The sequence below is a fragment of the Ischnura elegans genome, chromosome 12, assembly GCF_921293095.1.
Source record: "Ischnura elegans chromosome 12, ioIscEleg1.1, whole genome shotgun sequence".
Lineage (NCBI taxonomy): Eukaryota > Metazoa > Arthropoda > Insecta > Odonata > Coenagrionidae > Ischnura > Ischnura elegans.
In genome coordinates, this window is record NC_060257.1 from 26,065,371 (window position 1) to 26,085,650 (window position 20,280).

General features: G+C 38.2%; 2 protein-coding genes across 5 annotated transcripts in view; both read left to right on the forward strand.

The window, feature by feature from the left end:
• The window catches only part of LOC124169366 (separin-like), a 35,436-nt gene extending 29,810 nt beyond the window's left edge, over positions 1 to 5,626 (forward strand). Inside the window, exons 10-11 of the mRNA XM_046547955.1 lie at positions 3,027 to 3,179; positions 4,993 to 5,626. Of these exons, the coding sequence (XP_046403911.1) occupies positions 3,027 to 3,179; positions 4,993 to 5,377 (538 nt within the window). The 3' untranslated portion in view covers positions 5,378 to 5,626. The remainder of the gene's footprint in view (positions 1 to 3,026; positions 3,180 to 4,992) is intronic.
• A 2,362-nt stretch (positions 5,627 to 7,988) lies between these two features.
• The window catches only part of LOC124168820 (death-associated inhibitor of apoptosis 2-like), a 31,627-nt gene continuing 19,335 nt past the window's right edge, over positions 7,989 to 20,280 (forward strand). The window contains exons 1-3 of one of the 4 annotated variants that reach the window (XM_046547143.1): positions 7,989 to 8,357; positions 9,401 to 9,818; positions 12,490 to 12,934. In XM_046547143.1, the coding sequence (XP_046403099.1) occupies positions 9,477 to 9,818; positions 12,490 to 12,934 (787 nt within the window). In that variant the 5' untranslated portion in view covers positions 7,989 to 8,357; positions 9,401 to 9,476. The other 3 variants (XM_046547146.1, XM_046547147.1, XM_046547144.1) reach the window with 3 other exon arrangements.

Sequence of the window (20,280 nt, forward strand, 5' to 3'; positions counted from 1 at the left end):
GCCTGGCTACCTTGTCTTATAAGAGCCTTAGTGGATGTGGAAGGAGATTTTGTGGTAGATAGGGTCTGGTCAAAGCAGGAATGATCACAGGAGTCTACAGAATTACAATTTGTTTCTTCAAATATATGGGTTTCTGATGGATTCTGTTGATGAAATAAAAGATGCTACTTCAAGATAATCTCAACTAAGCCACATTTGGGATCTGCTACACTAATTTAGTACCTCAATACCAAAAATTATGGGGGGCTACTGCACATCCTCATGCCCATGTATAGCATTTTTTCCAATTAGCACAATCAATCGTTTATGGAAGTCGCTAGGTTCATTACATTGAGGAGCCCCACCCCCAGTCTGGGAGCCCTCACGACTATAAGCCGCTGCTCTGGCCTTTGTAGTAGATTTCAAATCTTGCCAACACTGAGGGAAAATTGAATTATCACACAAAGTGTTCTGAGATTCTTAAATGGTAGTTTATGGAAACGTAGTTCATCAGCAAAATTTATAATTCTACATCCTTAGTCTAAATCCAAGTAGTTATTTTTAAGTTTCATTTAAGCATTGTACTCTTTAAAAATTAATTATGCAAGCATTTAAATTACGACTAATTTCCTGCCAAAGCATCATCACATCTTTGGCCGTGAAGTTATTGGTCAGGTCATTCTTCACTATATTTTCATTTCCTGCAATATATGGGTGGATGATGTTGTAAGGCAGAATAAACTTGATCATTTTAAATATGTTTCATATTATATAGTATACCTTCGATAAATTGCAGCAGCATGTACTTCTGCTCAGCGGTTACCTTCATTTTTATGGTTTTTATTTTCTTTAATTTATGCTGCGCTACTAAGGAAATCGTAAACAAATGAAGGAAATTACAACGTTGCCACAACTACCACTCGTAATCCATCTCATTACGAAGGCTTCAATACAAATTCAAGACAAAAATTTTCAAACACATCAATTGCCCTTTGTGTTGGTGAAAACTTGTAATAAACAGCTCGTATTGATGAGTGGGTAAGATTATTACGAGCGATTCAAACACAACCCCCCAGGTTAGGGGAGGCTGCAAACATTCCTAGCCGTAATATAATACAGCCTGCCACACTTCTACCACAACTTCCACAGCATCAACCCAACTCTTAAGCTGGCTGCAACAGCTGAAAGGGCTGCTCAGAATCTTCTTTTACCTGATACCACTCATGTTGGCTGAAAGCATGTGCACATGTAATAGGACTAAGACATTCACTGCATCATTGTGCCCATGTATTACCAAATCGTATATGTATATTGTTGACGGATTATTGCAGCAGGCATGTCCACATGCGTGATTCATAAATTTAATTATGCCTGCAATACTTCCTTTTTTTGATGCTTAGTTTTCTGCGGCGTTGTCTAGATGATGTCTCCATGTTTCTGGGTTTCACCGCGTGGATTTTCTTTGTGACGACAGTTTCTCCAGTATTCCAACCGAGACTCACCAAGACTGGCAATGTGCTACCGGGTCCAAAAGACGTTTTGCCACACGACATTCAAGAAGGTGTCTATAAGGTGCCATGTTCATGCGGCAAAGACTACATAGGAGAGACGTGTAGATCAATGAAAGTGTGCATCTAGGAACACAGAAGAGCCACAAGAAATAAGCAATTTCAGCTCTCCGCCATTGCGGAGCATGCATGGAGCGAACCTGGACACCAAATACTGTTTGACGAAGCAACAGTTGTTGCAAAAGAAAATAGATATCATCCCAGGCTAATAAAGGAGGCTATTGAAATATTCAAGACATCGGAAAACATGAATAGAGAAGACGGCTACCCTCTCCACAGCTCGTGGAAGAGGATCATTCATTCATTATAGTATTCTACCGATTAAGGTAGGTTTCCATGGAGTATTCGAGAAGCGATCTGGGAGCCTCCCTTTCCTTGAGGCACTGCCTTCTTTAATTCACTGTAAGGCCTACTCTCTTTCAATCTATCTAAAAAACCTATTCTTTTCCTTCCCCTCCCTCGTTTACCTAACATTCTACCCTCCAACACCATTTTCAGCACCCCCTCACCACTAAGCACTAACTCCATCCATACCTTCTGTCTCCTGCGTATCTCATCTAAAAGCTGCCTCTCCTCGCCAACCATATCCAGCACTTCGTCGTTCCTTTTCCTCTCCGTCCATTTCACCCTCTCCATTCTTCTCCATACCCACATCTCGAATGCCTCCAATCTTCCCTCGTCTTCTTTCCTCAGTGTCCACGTTTCCGCACCGTAGAGAGCTACACTCCAAATCAAACTCTTCACCAGCCTTTTCTTTAAACTCTTACACAACGATCCTCTCAGAAGCTCCTTCCTGTTCATGAACGCCTCCTTCGCTAATGCTATTCTCTTCCTGATGTCCTTACTACTGTATCCGTTTTCCTCTAACGTACTGCCTAAATAGTTGAATTGCTCAACCTGCTCAAGTTCTTCACCACCCACCTTTATCTTGAGTCTCACATTCCTCGCTCGTGATGCTTTACAAAACCGCATAACCTTAGTTTTCTTGTGATTAATCCTCATCCCATACTCCTCGCAACGTTCGTATAACGCATCCACTAGAGCCTGAAGCCCCCTCGCTGACTGGCTGATCAACGCTTGGTCATCCGCGAATCTCACTGATTTGAACATCATTCCTCCCACTTTTATCCCAGCTTCTAACTCATCCCACGGGAAGAGGATCATACGAGAGAAAATAAGGTGGACCAATCAGCATCCAGCATGAAAAATTGGCACCAAAAATGAACTATATAAGTCACCAAAAATTGAATCCCGACATCGACCTGAAGACGCCGGTTGGAATACCAGAGAAACTGTCGTCACAAAGAAAATCCACGCGGTGTAACCCAGAAACATGGAGACTCTTCCTTTTTTCTTGATTTTCCTCATTTTTGAGGGGGGAGGGAGCCCTGGCCTCCCCTTTGTTTACACCTTTGCCAAGACATTTACTTTTTCTTGGTATTCTATCTTTTTCTATCCATTTTTGATTATTTTCTGCAGGTACTCAGGGCATGGGTCGGGAGAAAAGTACATGCACCAAGTGAAGTGGAAAGGTGCAATGTTTTTGATGGGATGCTCAAGTGTGAGCACCCATCGTCTTGCTGCTCATCTGGATCCTTGGGGAGCAGTTTACAAGAGGATTATTGGCCTAAGGTAAAGTATTATACTGCGTGAAATATAAGGCTGCATGTGTCTCTTACCAGTTACCAAAGCACATGATCGTGTCATGTCAATGGCTTTCGGGAGCGGCCGCGCATTGCGCTTTGTCACGCGAGATTTGGCGGCCATTGCAGGTTGCATCATCTACATCTACATAATACCCTGCGAGCCACCTCTAGGGTGTTTGGCAGGGGGTGATCAATCACCAGCATGCAGCATGCAATTGGACTCTAACATGCACACAAGTACAAAAAACGTCACGCATACTAACAAATTATACTACTATATGCTGTTAGAAATAATAACAAAATTAAGAAACATGCATTAAGTTTTACAGAGGTTAGTTGGCTACACCACAAGTCATGCAATCTATTTATGAGTTCTATCGCTGCCATTATAATCTCTTATTGATCGTGGAAAAAATGACATTCTGAATCTGTCTGTTCTACAATCTATCTCTCTTATTTTATGTATATGATCTGATCTTCCGTAGTATGTTGGCATCCGTAAGATATGGTTAACTTCGTCAGAAGAGACACTGCTTTTGAATTTATCTAAAAGGTTTAGTCTATTTTTCAATCTACAGTCCGACAGAGATTCCCATCCGAGTTTATCTGAGAGGTCAGTTACACTAACAAGACTATCGTAACGACCTTTCACATACCTGGCAGCTCTTCTTTGCTCGCGTTCTAACTCTGTCATTAAGCCTTTTTCATGAGGGTCCCAAACACTGGCAGCGTATTCCAAATGTGGTCTAACGAGGGAAAAGTAGCTAATTTCTCTCACTTTGTCATCACACTTTCCTAATATTCTTTTAGCAAAACCCATTTTACGATTAGCTTGACCGGTTATTTCTCGAATGTTTATTCCACGATAGATCATTAAGGAGTCTAACTCCTAGATATTTCACGGATTCAACTGTCTGTAATTGGGTATCCCGAATTTTATAGCTACGTTGTAGGGAGTTATTCTTCTTCCAGTAATTCATTACAACGCATTTTTTCAAATCAACATCATCAGGCATTCATCGCCGTTTTGCATCATTCAGGAGATGAATGCCTGATGATGCGACCTACAATAGCCGCAAAAGCTTGCATGACAAAGCGCAATACGTGGCCGCTTCCAAAAGCCGTCGATATCAATGAATCTTGCTGCTAAAGCCTACTTTCCAAGCCACATGATCATTTCTTCCCTCCCTCCGAGGGATAGTTCCAGTGCTAGTTTTTCAGGAACCAAAAAACTGATTGCTTAAAAATGGGTGTAAGTCAGATGCCATTAAACATAAGCAGTAAGGGGGCACCTATTAATTGTATGTGGCATTTAGTGGGTAGGGAGGGGGTCAAGTTGATTCTCACTCAATCTCACGTGGAGAGAGGGGGAGGTCCTGGCGAGTATCACATATTGTTTTTAATGCAAGAAACTGTGTAAAATGTGATTCTAGACTACGACCTCAATATCTTGCATACTAGTCCTTACTAATCTTAAATGACAAAATTGTCCCGTAATCAAATGTTAAATTGCTTCCATAGCTCATGAATCGCGTTTTAAAAGACTCTTTCGGAGATGCATCCAAAACCGCATCTAATAGATGTCTAACAGAGATATATCTAATAGATGTCTAATATGCCTATTAGACATCTATTATAGTTCTATTATATATACCTACTAGATATCTAATAGATATATATCTATTCATAGATGAAAATAGACAATTTATAGATATCTAGTTGTTGCGTTGAGCCCGCGATGGTTGAATCATAATCTGGCTATGTTCCATTTAATTTGAGCTTTCTCTTTCATTTACCAGTCCCTCAACTATTGGAATGCTCTGGCCTGTAACTAGTCAAGAATGTGATACAATGACCATTAAATTGTTAGACTTATGGTTGGGATCTGCTCCGGATGTTGAAGATTCCAAGGAGGCTGAGGATTCACAGGGTAAGAAATTGATAAAATTTGCTTCTCGTGCACAGAATGCAAAATGGAATGCTGCTACGGTGAAGACCTTTTCTCCTAATGAGTTATCTAGCATTAAAGGTGATCTCCTTAGATCTATGACTGAAGCCAGGTATGCTCCCTCCCAATTCATGACCTCTGCTGCCATGGTGGCCTATGGAATACCTGTGTATGCCTCGAAAGCTGATAGTTTATCAGCCATCACTAGCCAGCTTAGCAAAGTTGCTTTAAAATGAAACTGTGTCCAGATAGTGCCTTTGTAATTTGGTGAACAATGTGCTGTGCTTGGTTGTGTTGTGTGGATGAGTGATAACTGTTGAACATGATGTGTGAAGTGCCTTTTCTTTTTAAATCTTTCATCTTTAAGAATCATTCAGAGTATGTATATTGCATATGAATTCATGAAGTATATTTTTTATGTTCACTGTAAGTATGTAAATGTAATATTTTTATAGAATAATATGAATTAAAATATGACAGAATTGCTATTAAGTAGTATGATTATTTTAATCATTTCTGTCCTTGACTATAATGAGCTCATTTACCAATTCTTTTTATGTCGATTGTGCAGATGGGTTTAATGAAAGGAGACCTATATTTTTCCATCTATCGATGCATCACGTACTTCTCAAGCTATTTGAAGAAAAAAATTGGTTCCCTTAACCTTTTTGCAGATAAGGTGATGATATAATTAACTTTTTCCAAGCATGCCACGGTTTATCCCTTGGTCCTTGACATTGCACAATGGTAAATTTTGTGATTATTTTATTTTGAACTAATGAGAGTATGCCTGAATGAGATAATTATTGTTTTGTTGTAACATATATTTTCTTTACATCTATTGAATTTGTTTAATGAATTGTAATTTTGGGTCTGAGTGGAGGACCCCATTTCACACTTTTGGAAATACTTCGAATCTAAAACATAAAGTATCTAATGGTGAAAAATACAACTACATATTATGAGAATTTTTCTATTGCAAGAGTAAAAAATGGATGAAGAAAATCCTACCATTTATGGGTGAGGTGAGCCCATTAGTGAACTGGAATATGTACGTATATTATCTCATGGATAATCCAGAACAGTAGCTTGGCAAGGGGTGGTCCAAACCTCCCCCCATCCCCCAAAATATAAAAGCACACTTACTTTGCATCACAAAAGAAAACCAAATATTAAAAAATCATGAATTTACAAAAGATTTCTCTGAAAAAATTAAGTTTTTTTTAATTATGAAAAGTGTTAAAATTAGATTCAACCCTCTGCTTAGTACCCTTACTTTTTCAAAAATTTCCCCCCTCATGGTTTTGTACCCTTGCCCCGAACTAAATTCCTTACTACGCCTCTGATCCAGAAGATAATTTAATTGAGAAGAAATTTTGTAAATTTATGTGGATGTATGCACGGTAGGGTGCTTTCCTATTTTTTTAATTGCCCAAATCGAAAGATTATCATTCCTGGAGTACGTATTTTATGTTTTAGATTTTTGAATGACGATATCTATTTTTCGTGATCAAATGAAAAGTGAAAATTTTCAAGTACATGACAAAGTGACAGCTTAGTATGAATGCTGGGAAAAGCCTGTGTGATGACATTCTGGTTCCGGCTGCTGCTGTGTGAGACCACCTTGGTGCGAGGCTATGATCATCATAGCGACACTCGAGTGTCGCTATGATGCAGGCTTAAATAAGGATTATTAAAACTGTATCAAACAAAGGAAACTTTCTGATCATAAGCAATTTTAATGAGTACTCGTATGCATCTAGGCCCCTCTGATGTCAGGTGGAGTGGCATCGCATGGGTGCCAATCTGGTCTTTTTCAAGTGAGGTTAAAATTGACCATTAACATTCGCCTAAACTGGGATTTCTAAAACCAAATAATTTTTTATTATGAATACACTAAAGGTGGGTAACGAATCACATCAATGCCTTTCGTTTTCTTTGATGAAGGAAACTACCCTATTGGTTTAGAAAATCCCCCAGGTAATCCACTGACCTGGAATACTAAAGAAGACCACTGAGACCTCCATTGCCGAGAAATGAAAGTCTCGTCTTGACCGTCGAGACTCCTGGGTGGTCTAGAGTCTCGCACAGCCCTAGTGGTTAGCCACTTCACTTCAAGTGTTCATCATGGTATTTGTTTCTGAGATGTTGTACATGCACTCCAAAAGTTTACTTGGATGTAAAATAAACATTATATGCCAGGTAACAGGCTGGAAAATAGGTGATAGCAGCATCATTGTGATAATTTAAATTCATTTGTCTATTCAAAGAAGTTTTGAGTGGGTGAAACCATACATGAATTTTGGATTTACTCCCACTTGTCATTGAGGCCACTAAAATTTCAATTTTCTTCATTGTAACATTGCGTAAATTGCATATGCAAGCAGGGTGAGACTGGTTAAGTTTACTTTTGGCTTAGTTGCATTTGTTGAGTACAGTTAGCGAAGAAGTTATATTTTCCTATTCTACGACTATTGCAGAAAAGTTATTTAATGCAAATCAAACGTAACTGATGCCTGGAATTTTAGGTTGGTATAGGTAGGACCACTAACAGAGGAAATCCTCTATTCTCAAGAAAATGATACCATCCAACAAAAAACGGGAGATCGCGGAGCCTGTGAGAAGGAATTGCAAACGCCAGCGCACGAATTGTGCTTCCCTTGTGATATCCTAGCTCTAATGAGTGAAATAAGGTGCTTTCTATAATCTTCAGCAAAAGCATTTTATTAGTCCTGATCGAATTTTCCTCTTCCCTGCTACTTGAAAAATCGCGGGTGAGGTTGTCAGTTGTTTCCCTTGTAAGCAACGGGAATTGATAACCGTGGTGACTTTTGTTATTACCAAAAGCATACAACAGTTCGATCAGCTGCGATTAAAGCATTAAAAGCAAACATTACAACATAAAATTAACCTTAGCATTCTCAGTAGCCTAAAGTTAGTTCATTAACTTATAAAATCCTTGTCAGCGAGAAATTGTTCTGCTACAGCTCCCTGTGGCAAGTGTCACAGTGTTGCCCAATCTGCCTCAATTCGCTGCAGTGGAGTACGGGCTGTGTGAAGCGTTGAATATTTATTGAAGAATGAATGAATGAAAATACGTCACGAATGTTTGCTATTGGAGGTCATGTGTGAATTTGGACTTTGCAGTGATACAAAATCGCCAACTCCTAGAGAATGAGATTAGCCAGTAAGAGTCTCTCATATTCCGAATTAAAGGTAACACTGCTGGGAGGAAGATGCTTATTTATTCTTAAAACGGATGTGAATTGTGGGGTTACTGACTAGTGACTTTTCAACCTGAGTATTGGTCTTGCTATTTAAACTTCATTATACTTGGCGAAATGGATGATTTTCAATACTGTATTCATAGAACTTATACACGAAGACTGAGGTACTTTTGAACAGCTGAAATTACGGAATAACTCCTACGCTCTTCTTATTGACTTAGCTCGATAGTTATTATTCATTCATTGTCAATTTATGCGTTTATCGTGACTACTTAATGTTTTATGACCCACGGGACAAGGGTTCGGACACTAGTCTCGTAGCTCTGCATTGCCTGTTTAAATTTCCGTGCTGACAAATAGCTATTCTTTGAACCCAAGTAAAAATAAAAGATAATGCCCATGGCGAAACTTCCTGGAATTTCAGGAACGCTAAAATGATGTCATTAGAAGCCAAAAAAGGAAGTGGCTAAAACAGTTGCATGAATGCTAAGTGCCAGTGAATATTAAAGGAGCAACTCAACGTGTAGGATTTATGCCGTTGGCGAAGTAGATGATGTTGGGTGGGGGTATGGGATGTGTGGATACGTTATTGTGTGGGTAGAATATTGAATGGGGAGTTATACTTTAATTAGTTCATCGAAATATTGAGCTATATTCCCAGTTGGTGTGGTTTGAATTGCAGAAACTTTCGTTTGCCCTCGGTAAGGGTCGCTCACATCCGCTCTAGATTTCGGTGTTCCAAATATTGCAGTGAAACTGGTGCATATCAGTCGCAATTACGGGTGCCATACTTTGATTCCTCACCGTGATACTAATCTTAATTTTCATTCATAACTAGTATCTTTGCTTATTTGTGTATTCTTTGCTCAATCGCTGCCAATTTTTTCATTGTCGGCATACAAGGGTAAAGGATAGCTGCTTCACTCTACGTCCTCTTGCAAATCGCGAAACCAATCGTTTCAACGCGATTATAGGAGATAAATTGGATTACGTTTATTCAAACCTTTTCTTTGGTCTCCTGTCTTCTTGCAGCCCAATGACGTCTTGACGTTTTGCTTAAGCTTCGCTCTGGTGGTGATGGCGGTATTGCGACAGTCGTAAAATAATCATGGGAAGCCAAGATGCCCTACGTCCAAGAACCCTTAATTTTCGCTCAGACGGGATGCATGCCGAAGAGCAAAGACTTCGCACATTCGTCGGGTGGCCAGTTTCCTCTGGAATTGATTCGGCTCGGATAGCACGAGCTGGTTTCTTCTACACTGGCTGTGGGCTGGAAGTGGAATGTTTTGCTTGCGGTGGAAAAATTGCAGATTGGAACTATGCAGATTCTGCAATGGCCAGGCATCGGGAGCTCAACCCAAACTGCCCATTTGTAATGAATCCCATTGGCTCAAGTAATATTCCAATTGCCGTACCTTCGTCATCGCCTTCAGGCCCGGTTGGTCAACAGGTGAGAGATTTTCTATTTTGGCATGTGTCATTTTTGGTTGCTAGTTAAAATACTTAAATGATGCACCACCTTTGCAATTTTATTGTAGAACGTTTCTACAGCTGTACAACTTGTTATCATATCAGAGGCTATTGCAATAATAATTGTTACTTATAAGACTTGCTGTCCTGAAATAATTTGAGAGCTTACCTTTATTTACTTTAACCCCTGCTACATCTGGCCATTTAGTTTCACATGCTGTTTTTTTCGTCTCTGAATTTATCTTGTGATCTTCTTTATTCAGCCCCAGTTTGGTGTGCCTCAGTGATTTTTGTATCTACTATGGTCTTTGCCTTACTAGCTCCTCTTTGCTGCATACTATTGCATACATTCTTTCACGGACCATCTCGTATTGTATACTTATATGAAGCTTTATTGTATGATTATTAGAAATGTTAGTGTTCAAGGCTCATGTGAGCCATAGCTTTCAGGTTGTAGGAAAATGATCTCAAGTTTTGATTTTGTCAATCATGCAGTCAGTTATTTTTCACAAGACTTTCACAATTTTTGCTATGTGGTTGTCTATCCTCAAATATTTTAACCTCATTTTAAGGCACCTGTAGGTGCTATGAAACGAGATGTTAAAAGCTGCTATGGAATATGTAGGTATACGATGACTGCTAATTTCCGGGTTCTCCAGCCGCGTCTGTCGTTTATGGTTGACTACAATTTCGGAAGCCATCCTGCTTCCGTCTTCAGGTCGAACCCACCTTCGACCTGAAGACGGAAGCAGGATGGCTTACAATAGCCGCAAAAGCTTGCATGACAAAGCGCAATACGTGGCCGCTTCCAAAAGCCGTCGACATCAATGAATCTTGCTGCTAAAGCCTACTTTCCAAGCCACATGATCATTTCTTCCCTCCCTCCGAGGGATAGTTCCAGTGCTAGTTTTTCAGGAACCAAAAAACTGATTGCTTAAAAATGGGTGTAAGTCAGATGCCATTAAACATAAGCAGTAAGGGGGCACCTATTAATTGTATGTGGCATTTATTGGGTGGGGAGGGGGTCAAGTTGATTCTCACTCAATCTCACGTGGAGAGAGGGGGAGGTCCTGGCGAGTATCACATATTTTTTTAATGCAAGAAACTGTGTAAAATGTGATTCTAGACTATGACCTCAATATCTTGCATACTAGTCCTTACTAATCTTAAATGACAAAGTTGTCCCGTAATCAAATGTTAAATTGCTTAAGGTTCCGTCTTCAGGTCGAACCCACCTTCGACCTGAAGACGGAAGCAGGATGGCTTCCGAAATTGTAGTCAACATAAACGACAGGCGCGGCTGGAGAACCCGGAAATTAGCAGTCATAGTGAACAACGCCGCGGAAACCTACGCACGAATATGTAGGTATAGGTATCGGCTTCAGTGATGGTATCACAGATGGAAAAAAGAATTTGCTCCAGTGTTGAAAAAGGGTTGGGCATTGTTATATTCCCAAGATCTTCAAGCCAGACCACCGCTTTCCTGTCTTATATACATGATTATTTTTTCTGTACATCTGATATGGATCCTGCGATGGGTTTTCAGGGACTGTGAAGAATTTCTTAATCATGTTGTCACAATTTCTATCCCTTTTTCGTCATGCTTTCAATGTTTGCAACTTTCATTCCATTCAAAAGTCTAATAGATCCCCCAGTTAGCCAATCATTAGGGACCTGAATCTTCTTCCGATTCCATGCAGATATCTATTTTTAACCACCATGTACCTAAAGAGCAACATTGTCAATTATGAAGTGAATAGTGCATTCCACCATCATCACACAAGGGAAAAAAATGATATTCATCACACTTATGTATGTACAAGAGCTGCTAAAATGGAACCCAAAGAAATGGGCATTAAGTTGTACAATAATTTGTCACTACGTATAAAATAAAAAGCATCAATTCATTTAAATTTGATCTGAAAAAGTGCTTAAAAAAACAAGCTGTTCTATTCGAAAGATGAATACCTCATTGGCTCTTCATGTTAAACATTCAATTGTATATAAAATGTGAATATATATGTGCTAGAATAAGACATGCCTTATATCTATGCATATAAATGTATCAGATCTCCGGGCAAATTAAAATGTATTATTATAAATAATTGCTCCGCTTACAACCTGTGGGCCTGGATGGTCTATGGACGATCCGGGTTTCTGCATATCATGCTATCATTAATGACCTGATGAATGCATAATATGAAGAAACCCAGGTTGTACCATTTGAAATAAAGTGTGGAATATAACAAAGTATTTTTATTTTTAATGTGAAACAGTTCCATAACGCTGAAGACTGTGACTTAAAGACATTTTTAATAATTGGAAATGTTCATAGAATTCATCAATAACCTTTGTGCTTTTAAAATTATGATTTAAACTTTGGATGGTTGATTGGCAAAGGATGCTACAGCTCATATGAACTGAAATACCTAAGTTAGACAATGTGACTGCTCAAGTAGGAATCAGAAAATAACTCTGGGGACAATTATTGAGGTCTATTACTACATTTACTGGAGTGAAAGATAAAATTAATCTGTTCAAAACTGCCCATTTGTCCAAATGGCCTTACATTTTAAAATTTTCAACTCCTTTTTTGTGGTTGCATAGCATTATAATAAAACTTTGCATCTCTGACCTCTCTGCCATTTTAGGGATATTTTAGAGGTGAGACATCTATTTATGACCACAGCGAGCACGATTACAGGAAAGAGGTGGACCGTTTGGCATCCTTTAGCCGTGAGGATGGCAAACAGTGGCCAGTACCTGACAAAGTCTCTCCCTCCGCCCTTGCCAAGGCTGGGTTCTATTGGAACCCTAGCAGCATATGTCGGCCAGACGCTGACCTCAGTGACCGTGTGACTTGTGCTTTTTGCAACGGCTCCCTTGGAGGTTGGGAAAGTGGCGACGATCCCGAGAGCGAACACCGCCGTTGCTTGTCGACCTGCCCTTACATTGTCGGTGCCCCGGTGGGCAACGTTCCTATTGCCTCCCCCGCGTCACCGGTGAGCGTGGCAGCGCCAGGGGCGACGTCTGTCAAGGAGGAGGGCTGCTCTCATGGTCGGCCCAGGATTGCATCTGATCAAGGGAGTGGGGGGAGTGAGTATGAACCTTAATTTGCCGAATGAATTTGAAGAGAGAGAGAGAGAGAGATTGGCCCCAAGCGTATAGAGTAGTGACTAACCAAATTATGCTGTGCAAGGATTAACCTGTGACTATTTTGTGGAAAGGTTGGTTTTAATCACATTTTTATGTAGACGGTTGTGCATTTTTTTAGGTTATGCTCGTGACTTCTTCCTTCCCTTAATTCTATTTAGCCGAGGAATGAGTGCTAATTCGTCATTGGTGTGGGGAGGTATGTGCTTGCTTTTGTTTTAATAGTGTTTTGCTGCTTCAATGAGTGTATATATGGGTGTTGAGCTTATTAACCATTTCATACTGATTTAATTCCCTCTAGGTGAGGTTGCAAGTATCATAAAACAGCAATTCTTCATCAACACTTTGCAATTCTAATCATTCCATCATAGAATAACATAAAAATCATTGCTTTCACATGAAATTTCTGGGATCATTTGCCTTATTACCTATGATCGTTTGGCACGATGAACACTATCAAGCTAATACCACCATGGCCAGTCAGGAAAGTGAAACAAGAATTGCAGTTTATTGTCACATGAATGATTTTAATGGGTTGTGCAATTATCGCAAGTGATATGCCTGGTTAACTTCCAGTTCATATGTGTCCTCTGCCATTCTGTTCTTCTCCGAACTAATCTCTTCACATTATGGGTGAAGTTCACTACGATGAAATAGTTTGGCATGGCCAGAATTTGAACCCAGATCACTTGATTTCTGGTCAGGTATGCTAACCAACACACATTTTAAGACCATGAAAATAACTCTAGTATTACCTGTTAGCATACCTGATCCTATACATATAAAGCCATTTTTCCTCAAAACAACATTCAGCAGCCTTGACGATAAGCTCGGAGTTGGAGCTCATAATAGAGTTTCTAAACCAGTGAGAATCCTGTGAGAAGTTAACCCCCCATAATTTTCTGGGAAACAATCAATTTTTTTCTAATGCTGTTCTAGATTTAGATGGTGGTCATCATTAAACATGTTCATGTATTTTTTGGCCACGTAATTGCAGATAATGTATGTTTGAGGCTCTACAAGGCAATAGATTCGTAGGAAAGCATTGTAATTATATTGGCGCTTCTCAGCTAAGTGATGGAAAACAGCAATGGATGCAACAGTGTATTTCAAATGAAAAACTTAAAAATCAAATTTCAACCTCCACACTTAAGCATTTCAAGGTTTTACGCATTTTATGTTTGTATTGGTGCCTATTCAGCAAGTGTGTAGTAATTTTTCCGCATCCTCCTGCAATACTGTGAAAAATCATCCAGTATTTTCCTCTAATATCTCATGCCATGGATAATGATGTTATAGATAAGTCCTGACATAATTCCTTCCTTCCAAGTTTGTAGAGTTGGTAATTATTAGATTTTTCTAATGCTACAATTGTCACCTGAACTTTCCTGCAATATACTTTTTGTAATCTATTGTTTCAGAGGTAATCCTCTATAAAAGAATTACCCATCTGGATAATCATTTCCTATATTTATTGGTGTTTGAGCTCAAACTATTATTTCCCAGATTGTATTATCATTTTATAAGAACAGATGTTGGCACACATTTGGTTGTTGTTATGGTACATGTGAGCCATGCAGGAAATACGTTTCTTAGGAAGCCTTAAATTAAAGTTAGGTTATGGAAATTTTGTATCTGAAAATTAGGTGAATGCTTTAAGCACATGTAGCCCTTTTTGGAAGGTAATAGGTATGGTGTGTATGAAAATCCTTTTTTGTTTTTTAAATTTCTTGGTGAGCCTTGGAAACTAAGTTGTGAATGAAGAGCATTTCAAATCTATATGGCCATCTCACTTTGAACTTTTGCCCAGCTGCTATGATATACCCTAAATATTTTGAGCCGTAAGGGTATTGGAGTGGCCATAATTATAATACAGTAAAACCTCTATAGAGTGAACCTCTTTACATCGTAAACCTCCATTCTTCATACTACTCCTATGGTCCCATCTGATTTACACGTAAATTTATGGGCAAACCTCTATGTAGTGAACCTCTTTATCTCGTAAAACCTCCACTTATCATACCAAGGAGACACCCCCGAGATGGGCTAACTACCTCCGCAAATCGCACAGAGGCAACTAGAGACCATTGATGCAGCTGCGATTATGTACATGGAATGGCTCTTCCAGCGATAAATTTTTCACGCTTATTTTATTTTTCTTATGCACCTTAAATGTAAATAAGAAAAAAAAGTATCCAACTATCCTAATCATTTTAAGTGACTGTTGAATTAAGAGAGGTCACATCACTTTCTCTTGAATCATGGTAAAAATCTTGCAGTAGCACTCGCTTTGTGTTATCATTAAATAACAAATATATGTTCACTAATGCATGCATGTTTATTCAAACGCATAAATATAATGGTTTAAAAGGCAGTAGTACCTTTCATTTGCCATGGATATGAAAAAATGGTGCCTATCACTAAAACCTCTCTATAGTGAACCTCCATACATCAAATTGCCCAAATTTTGGTCCCCTCCATTACGATGTAAAGAGGTTTTACTGTAAAAGTAATAAAAACTAACCACCTCCGCACCTCTCAACCTACTATCATATACAGGTTAGTGGCCTTCTAGCATTGTAATGTGAGCAGGGCAGAAGGTTACTGTGCTTTGGTTGGGCTACCAGCTCTATGTGAAGCATGGCAGCCACAATTTCGATTTATCTAGTGTTTCTGGGGGCCCAAGAGCCTTGTGGAGTGGGCCCTTTCCAGAGACCTTGGTGTATCTACGCCTAAGCCTTACAGGCTTTTTAGGGCGGTATTTCTGTTGATCCATCTACTTCTGTATATAAATTCCCTTTTGTATTTGTTTGGCCCTTTTAAATAAAAATGCACGCCTTAACCTATTTAATATTTGCATCTTTCTAACTAATATGTCGGGGATTGCTTGGGTCTCTGCATGACCATTTGTATTGAACTTCTGATCTGAAGAATGGGATGTGTAATGGAATTTTTTGGCCTTATTCCAACTTTCTTAACTAATTTATCTTTTATGGGAGCATGAACTGTGGTCTATCTCTATGTGGTGAATTCTTAGAACTGTTTGCCAAATTTTCACTACCTGTGAGAGTACTATATTCTTAAGATGTAAATAATTTGTAGGAGTGAGATGAATTATTCTTGTGTTTTAAAAATACACGTAGGTATGTACATATATTCATATAATCTGTCGTTGGAATTGTACTTAAGCTTATTGTGACCCAACCTAATTAATTATGAGGTCTGGGGATTAAACATACATCAAAACAAGAAATACTATTGTCAATTAGAATTGTCACAGGGTGATTAGAGGTGAAAGCACATCATAAAAATAATAACTATCTCACAAATGAGGATATTGATTCCAAAACCAATACTATATTCAAGAAAATGACAAAAAATACTGTACTCATATAAGAGTCTCAAGATTATTTGCTGCATGAAAGAAATTTGCATATTTTTGGAAGAAAATGGAGAAGATAGAGGGCGATTAATCTTGCACAACTCTAAAATCAAGAGGGATAGGTAATGCTTCGTTCCTTAGATAAAAATTCTCGAAGTTGTTGAAATTCCAACTGTGCAAAAACAGTGTTTGAAAGAGGGTCATTAGGGTGGATCTAATGTCACTACTGCTCATCTGGAGGCTCCCAGACCACTTCTGAGAGCAATGGTGGCCACTGTTGCAGCCGCTTCCTTGAGGACATAAGTTAGCAACAATGGGGAAAAGGTGACCACATTGCTACACTAACATAGAAATATTTTAGCATTGCTTTTACACAAACATCTGCAGTGCTATTATTTCTACAATTGGAAGTTCGACTTCGTTGAATGTTGGCATGCCGTCAGCTGTGTAGGTAATTCTACGTCTTATTTTATAACGAAACATCTTTTATGTAACAACATTTTTGTGTTCTGATACTCTTGTGAACTAATTCATCTTCTGTAAATAATGCCTATTCAACATATAATGGAGTTTGCTTAATGATCAGTCCTCCAGAATGGATTAATATTGGAAAGCTAGGGTCTTATGCACTATTTATATTTGAACTAAATAAGTGAAGAGACCAGGAAATTTATTATTGTTTTTAAGTGTTAAAGCATTTAAAATATCCAAAATATTTGTTTTTGTAAATGCTAGGTTTGAAAATAATTGTCAGGTAGAAATCTTATTAGCTATGTCTGATTACCTAAAACGTGTATTCAGGTGAAATCTTCATGGGACTTCTATCAGGTAAGTTGGTTGGGCATTTCTAACATTTCAATGGCTAACTTTGCTACCTACCATCCTCAGTCAAGTGTGTTGTGACTTATCTGGCCGTGGGTGCACCTGAATTCAGTGGTTAATATCAGTTGGCTGCTGTTGGTTATTCCTCAGTTTTTACGTGCCATATTGATTTTCTTAAGCTCTGGTTTCCATGTTTGGCTGATTGTGCATCCTGTGTTGTGGTCAAATGTTTGTTTCCTCCAAAGATCTTGCTAGCCTCGTTGGTTACTTGATCCCATAGTCCATTGGATCGGCAAAGAAGCTTGGCATCATCAAACAGGATGCGATAGTCCCAGTTGAGGCTGCGTTCAGGGACAGATGACTTCACAGGATAGTTCAATCTTATGCACCGCTCATTTTCTTTGACTTGAGTGTTTGGCCAGTTTCTCCAACATTGACTAGGTTTGCTAGTATGACCTGAATATGTACTCAGGTTAGTACGTGGTATATATGTACTGAGGTGATATTCTTGGGTTGGAATTACATTAGACTCTTGACTCAGCACATTTTGCATGATCCTGCTGCCCAGTGAAAAGGTTTGTCTGACTGCACAATGCCATTTCAACTGTAAATTTAATCAAAACTTCACTTACGAGAAAGATGCCGACCAAGTTAACCCCCCTAATAACCAGATAGCCTGTTTTTTTCTGTGGGCAATATATTCTTATATAAATTTGCTCATGATCCTCCGGTGTACACTTTTGAGAGCTCATTCCCATTACTTCCTTTCGATTCATCTGAGTAAGCTGTTTGATTTCTATTTCATGTTGAATTGTATATGATTATTGGGAGCTAGATGCAATGTGTTTGTCTATTTATGTCTGGATGACGTAGCAGGACTTCAATGAAAACTTGAAATTAATTCAATGGTAAATTATAAATAATATGCATAAGTAGTTAATACCCTTCACCCAAATTTTTATTATTCTGTTTTTATGCATACATTCTTCGTGGTATGCCAACTGGGGAAGAATTTTTGCATAAATCTCTAGGAAAACATCAAATCTTTCATCCTGGTTTTAGCCTGTATAAAGACAAATGATTTTCCTCTTGAATTTTTGTCACTTGAAGTGCACTTGCTAGCTACTCTGTTAAAGTTCTTATCTAGTGGGTTTTTTTTCTGAAATCATACTCTTCTGCGTTCTACAGTTACATCTTAATCCAAATAGCAATGGAAATAAAGTATTCATTGGTTTGTTTCTCATCACCTTGGGAATTAGTTTTGTTCTCTATAAGATGATTACACAACCAAAATTCTTCATGATCCATTATAACTGACTTCATTATATGTTGTAGTTGGATGTATTATAGTGACCTCACCTTCTATTTTTCATGGCGAGTTTTAGTTCTGTTGATTTTTTGTCACTCAAAGTGCACTTGCTTGCAACTCTGTTGAAGTTAAAACTAGTGTGCTTTTGCTTCGGAAATCATACTCTTTAGTTTTCTACAGTTATCTCTTAATTTCTTAGTTCTGTTTTAATAAGTCATTTTTCTGTGCAAATGCTGCATGAAATCTCACCACTTTCATAATCCTAATTGAGTTTGAGAATTCTGTCCGTAAATGTTTCTCTATATTTACATAATTGAAAAAATGTTTTTACCAGTTATTATCCGTCAAAAATATATTATTGAGAGTGTTCATGAAATTTGTGGCAGGAATCTTTCCACTGTGACTTATACGCTTATTTTTTGAATTACACCGTAATTTATTGTTTGTGTGTAAGTCAATGGTAGAAATTTGCATAAAGTTCAATTATTAATTAATCAATTATAACTTTTATTTATTTTCTGATTAAATGTGTTTTTCTGTGCTGTAAGTGGCTCATAAAGAAATCTATGACTTTAAACATACCAACATGACCAGCCAGCATTTTCTTAATTTTTTATGCGACTTTGTGTTGGCAGTTTCAGTCCTGTTTTTAATCTGTATTTCGTATGATCCACATTGTGTGAATAGCGCTATATAATTTTCCTTCAGTTGAAAATAAAATACTTTTTGATTTGCCGTGTTTGGCTTTCCAAATTTTAAATTAGGTCAGCCTTTTTCCAATGGCTGATTTCTTCTACGTATGTACCTCCAGTTCGTAGGATCTATTACGTATTAAATCCGTTGAAAGAGTTATGTATCTATTTTCAGTATGCTGAGAATGCACTGGGATTATCTCCTCTGCAATTTTCATTTTTCATCATTTCTGTGCGGCAGGTATGGAAAATGTTATCTTTTTGAATTATACTTTGACAGAAAAGTAATAGGAGCCAGTAAGGTGTACCACATAGTTGAAATGTTTAATGATTTTTCATTAGAGACTTTTTTCTTTCAGAGTTGCAGGGATATACATATGTATCTGTTGCTTGTGAGATAAAAACCCTCTATTTTCCACATAAATAGGTAAAATCTCATATATTGACTAAGTACTTGTTGTTTTTTGCTCTTATACCACAATTGTATGGAACTATTTCATGCACGTTAGAGAAAATTTTATAAAAGATGCATTACCTTGCACAAAAATACTTTCCATTGATTATTGTGCTAATCATATCTCTTGTCTGAATGAGATTCAACAAATGAATGCACTTCTGATGGTTTTCCTAAGGAGAGAGAGATATCTAGAATTTTTTCGAAAGAGATCACTTGCTTTATAAGATTATAAGAACACATTTATTTCCACTTTTTTCTGTCATTGTTTTGTATAGGCTATCCAATTGATCTGTGATCCTTATCTGCACTGTGAGTGGCAAAGGGCGAAGTCATGGTGTTATTTTGTTGTTTCAGTTCAGTGGAGCATTATAGTTAAGTGGAAGAATTAAGTCCAATTAAAGATATTGAATTGGAAAGTAGATTTGTAATGAGCTCCAAAGGCTATGGGTACACATGTATGCAAATATGTTTTTAAATCTACTATCATGTAATTCTGTGTCTCAGAATGCTGGTTCACCTCTTGATTAATGGGATATATGGTCCCGTGTAAGGTCTTTGCATTAACGTTGCCATTTCTCCATGAATATCCAGGAAATCAAGGGCATGCCCTGTGTAAAAAGCATACAG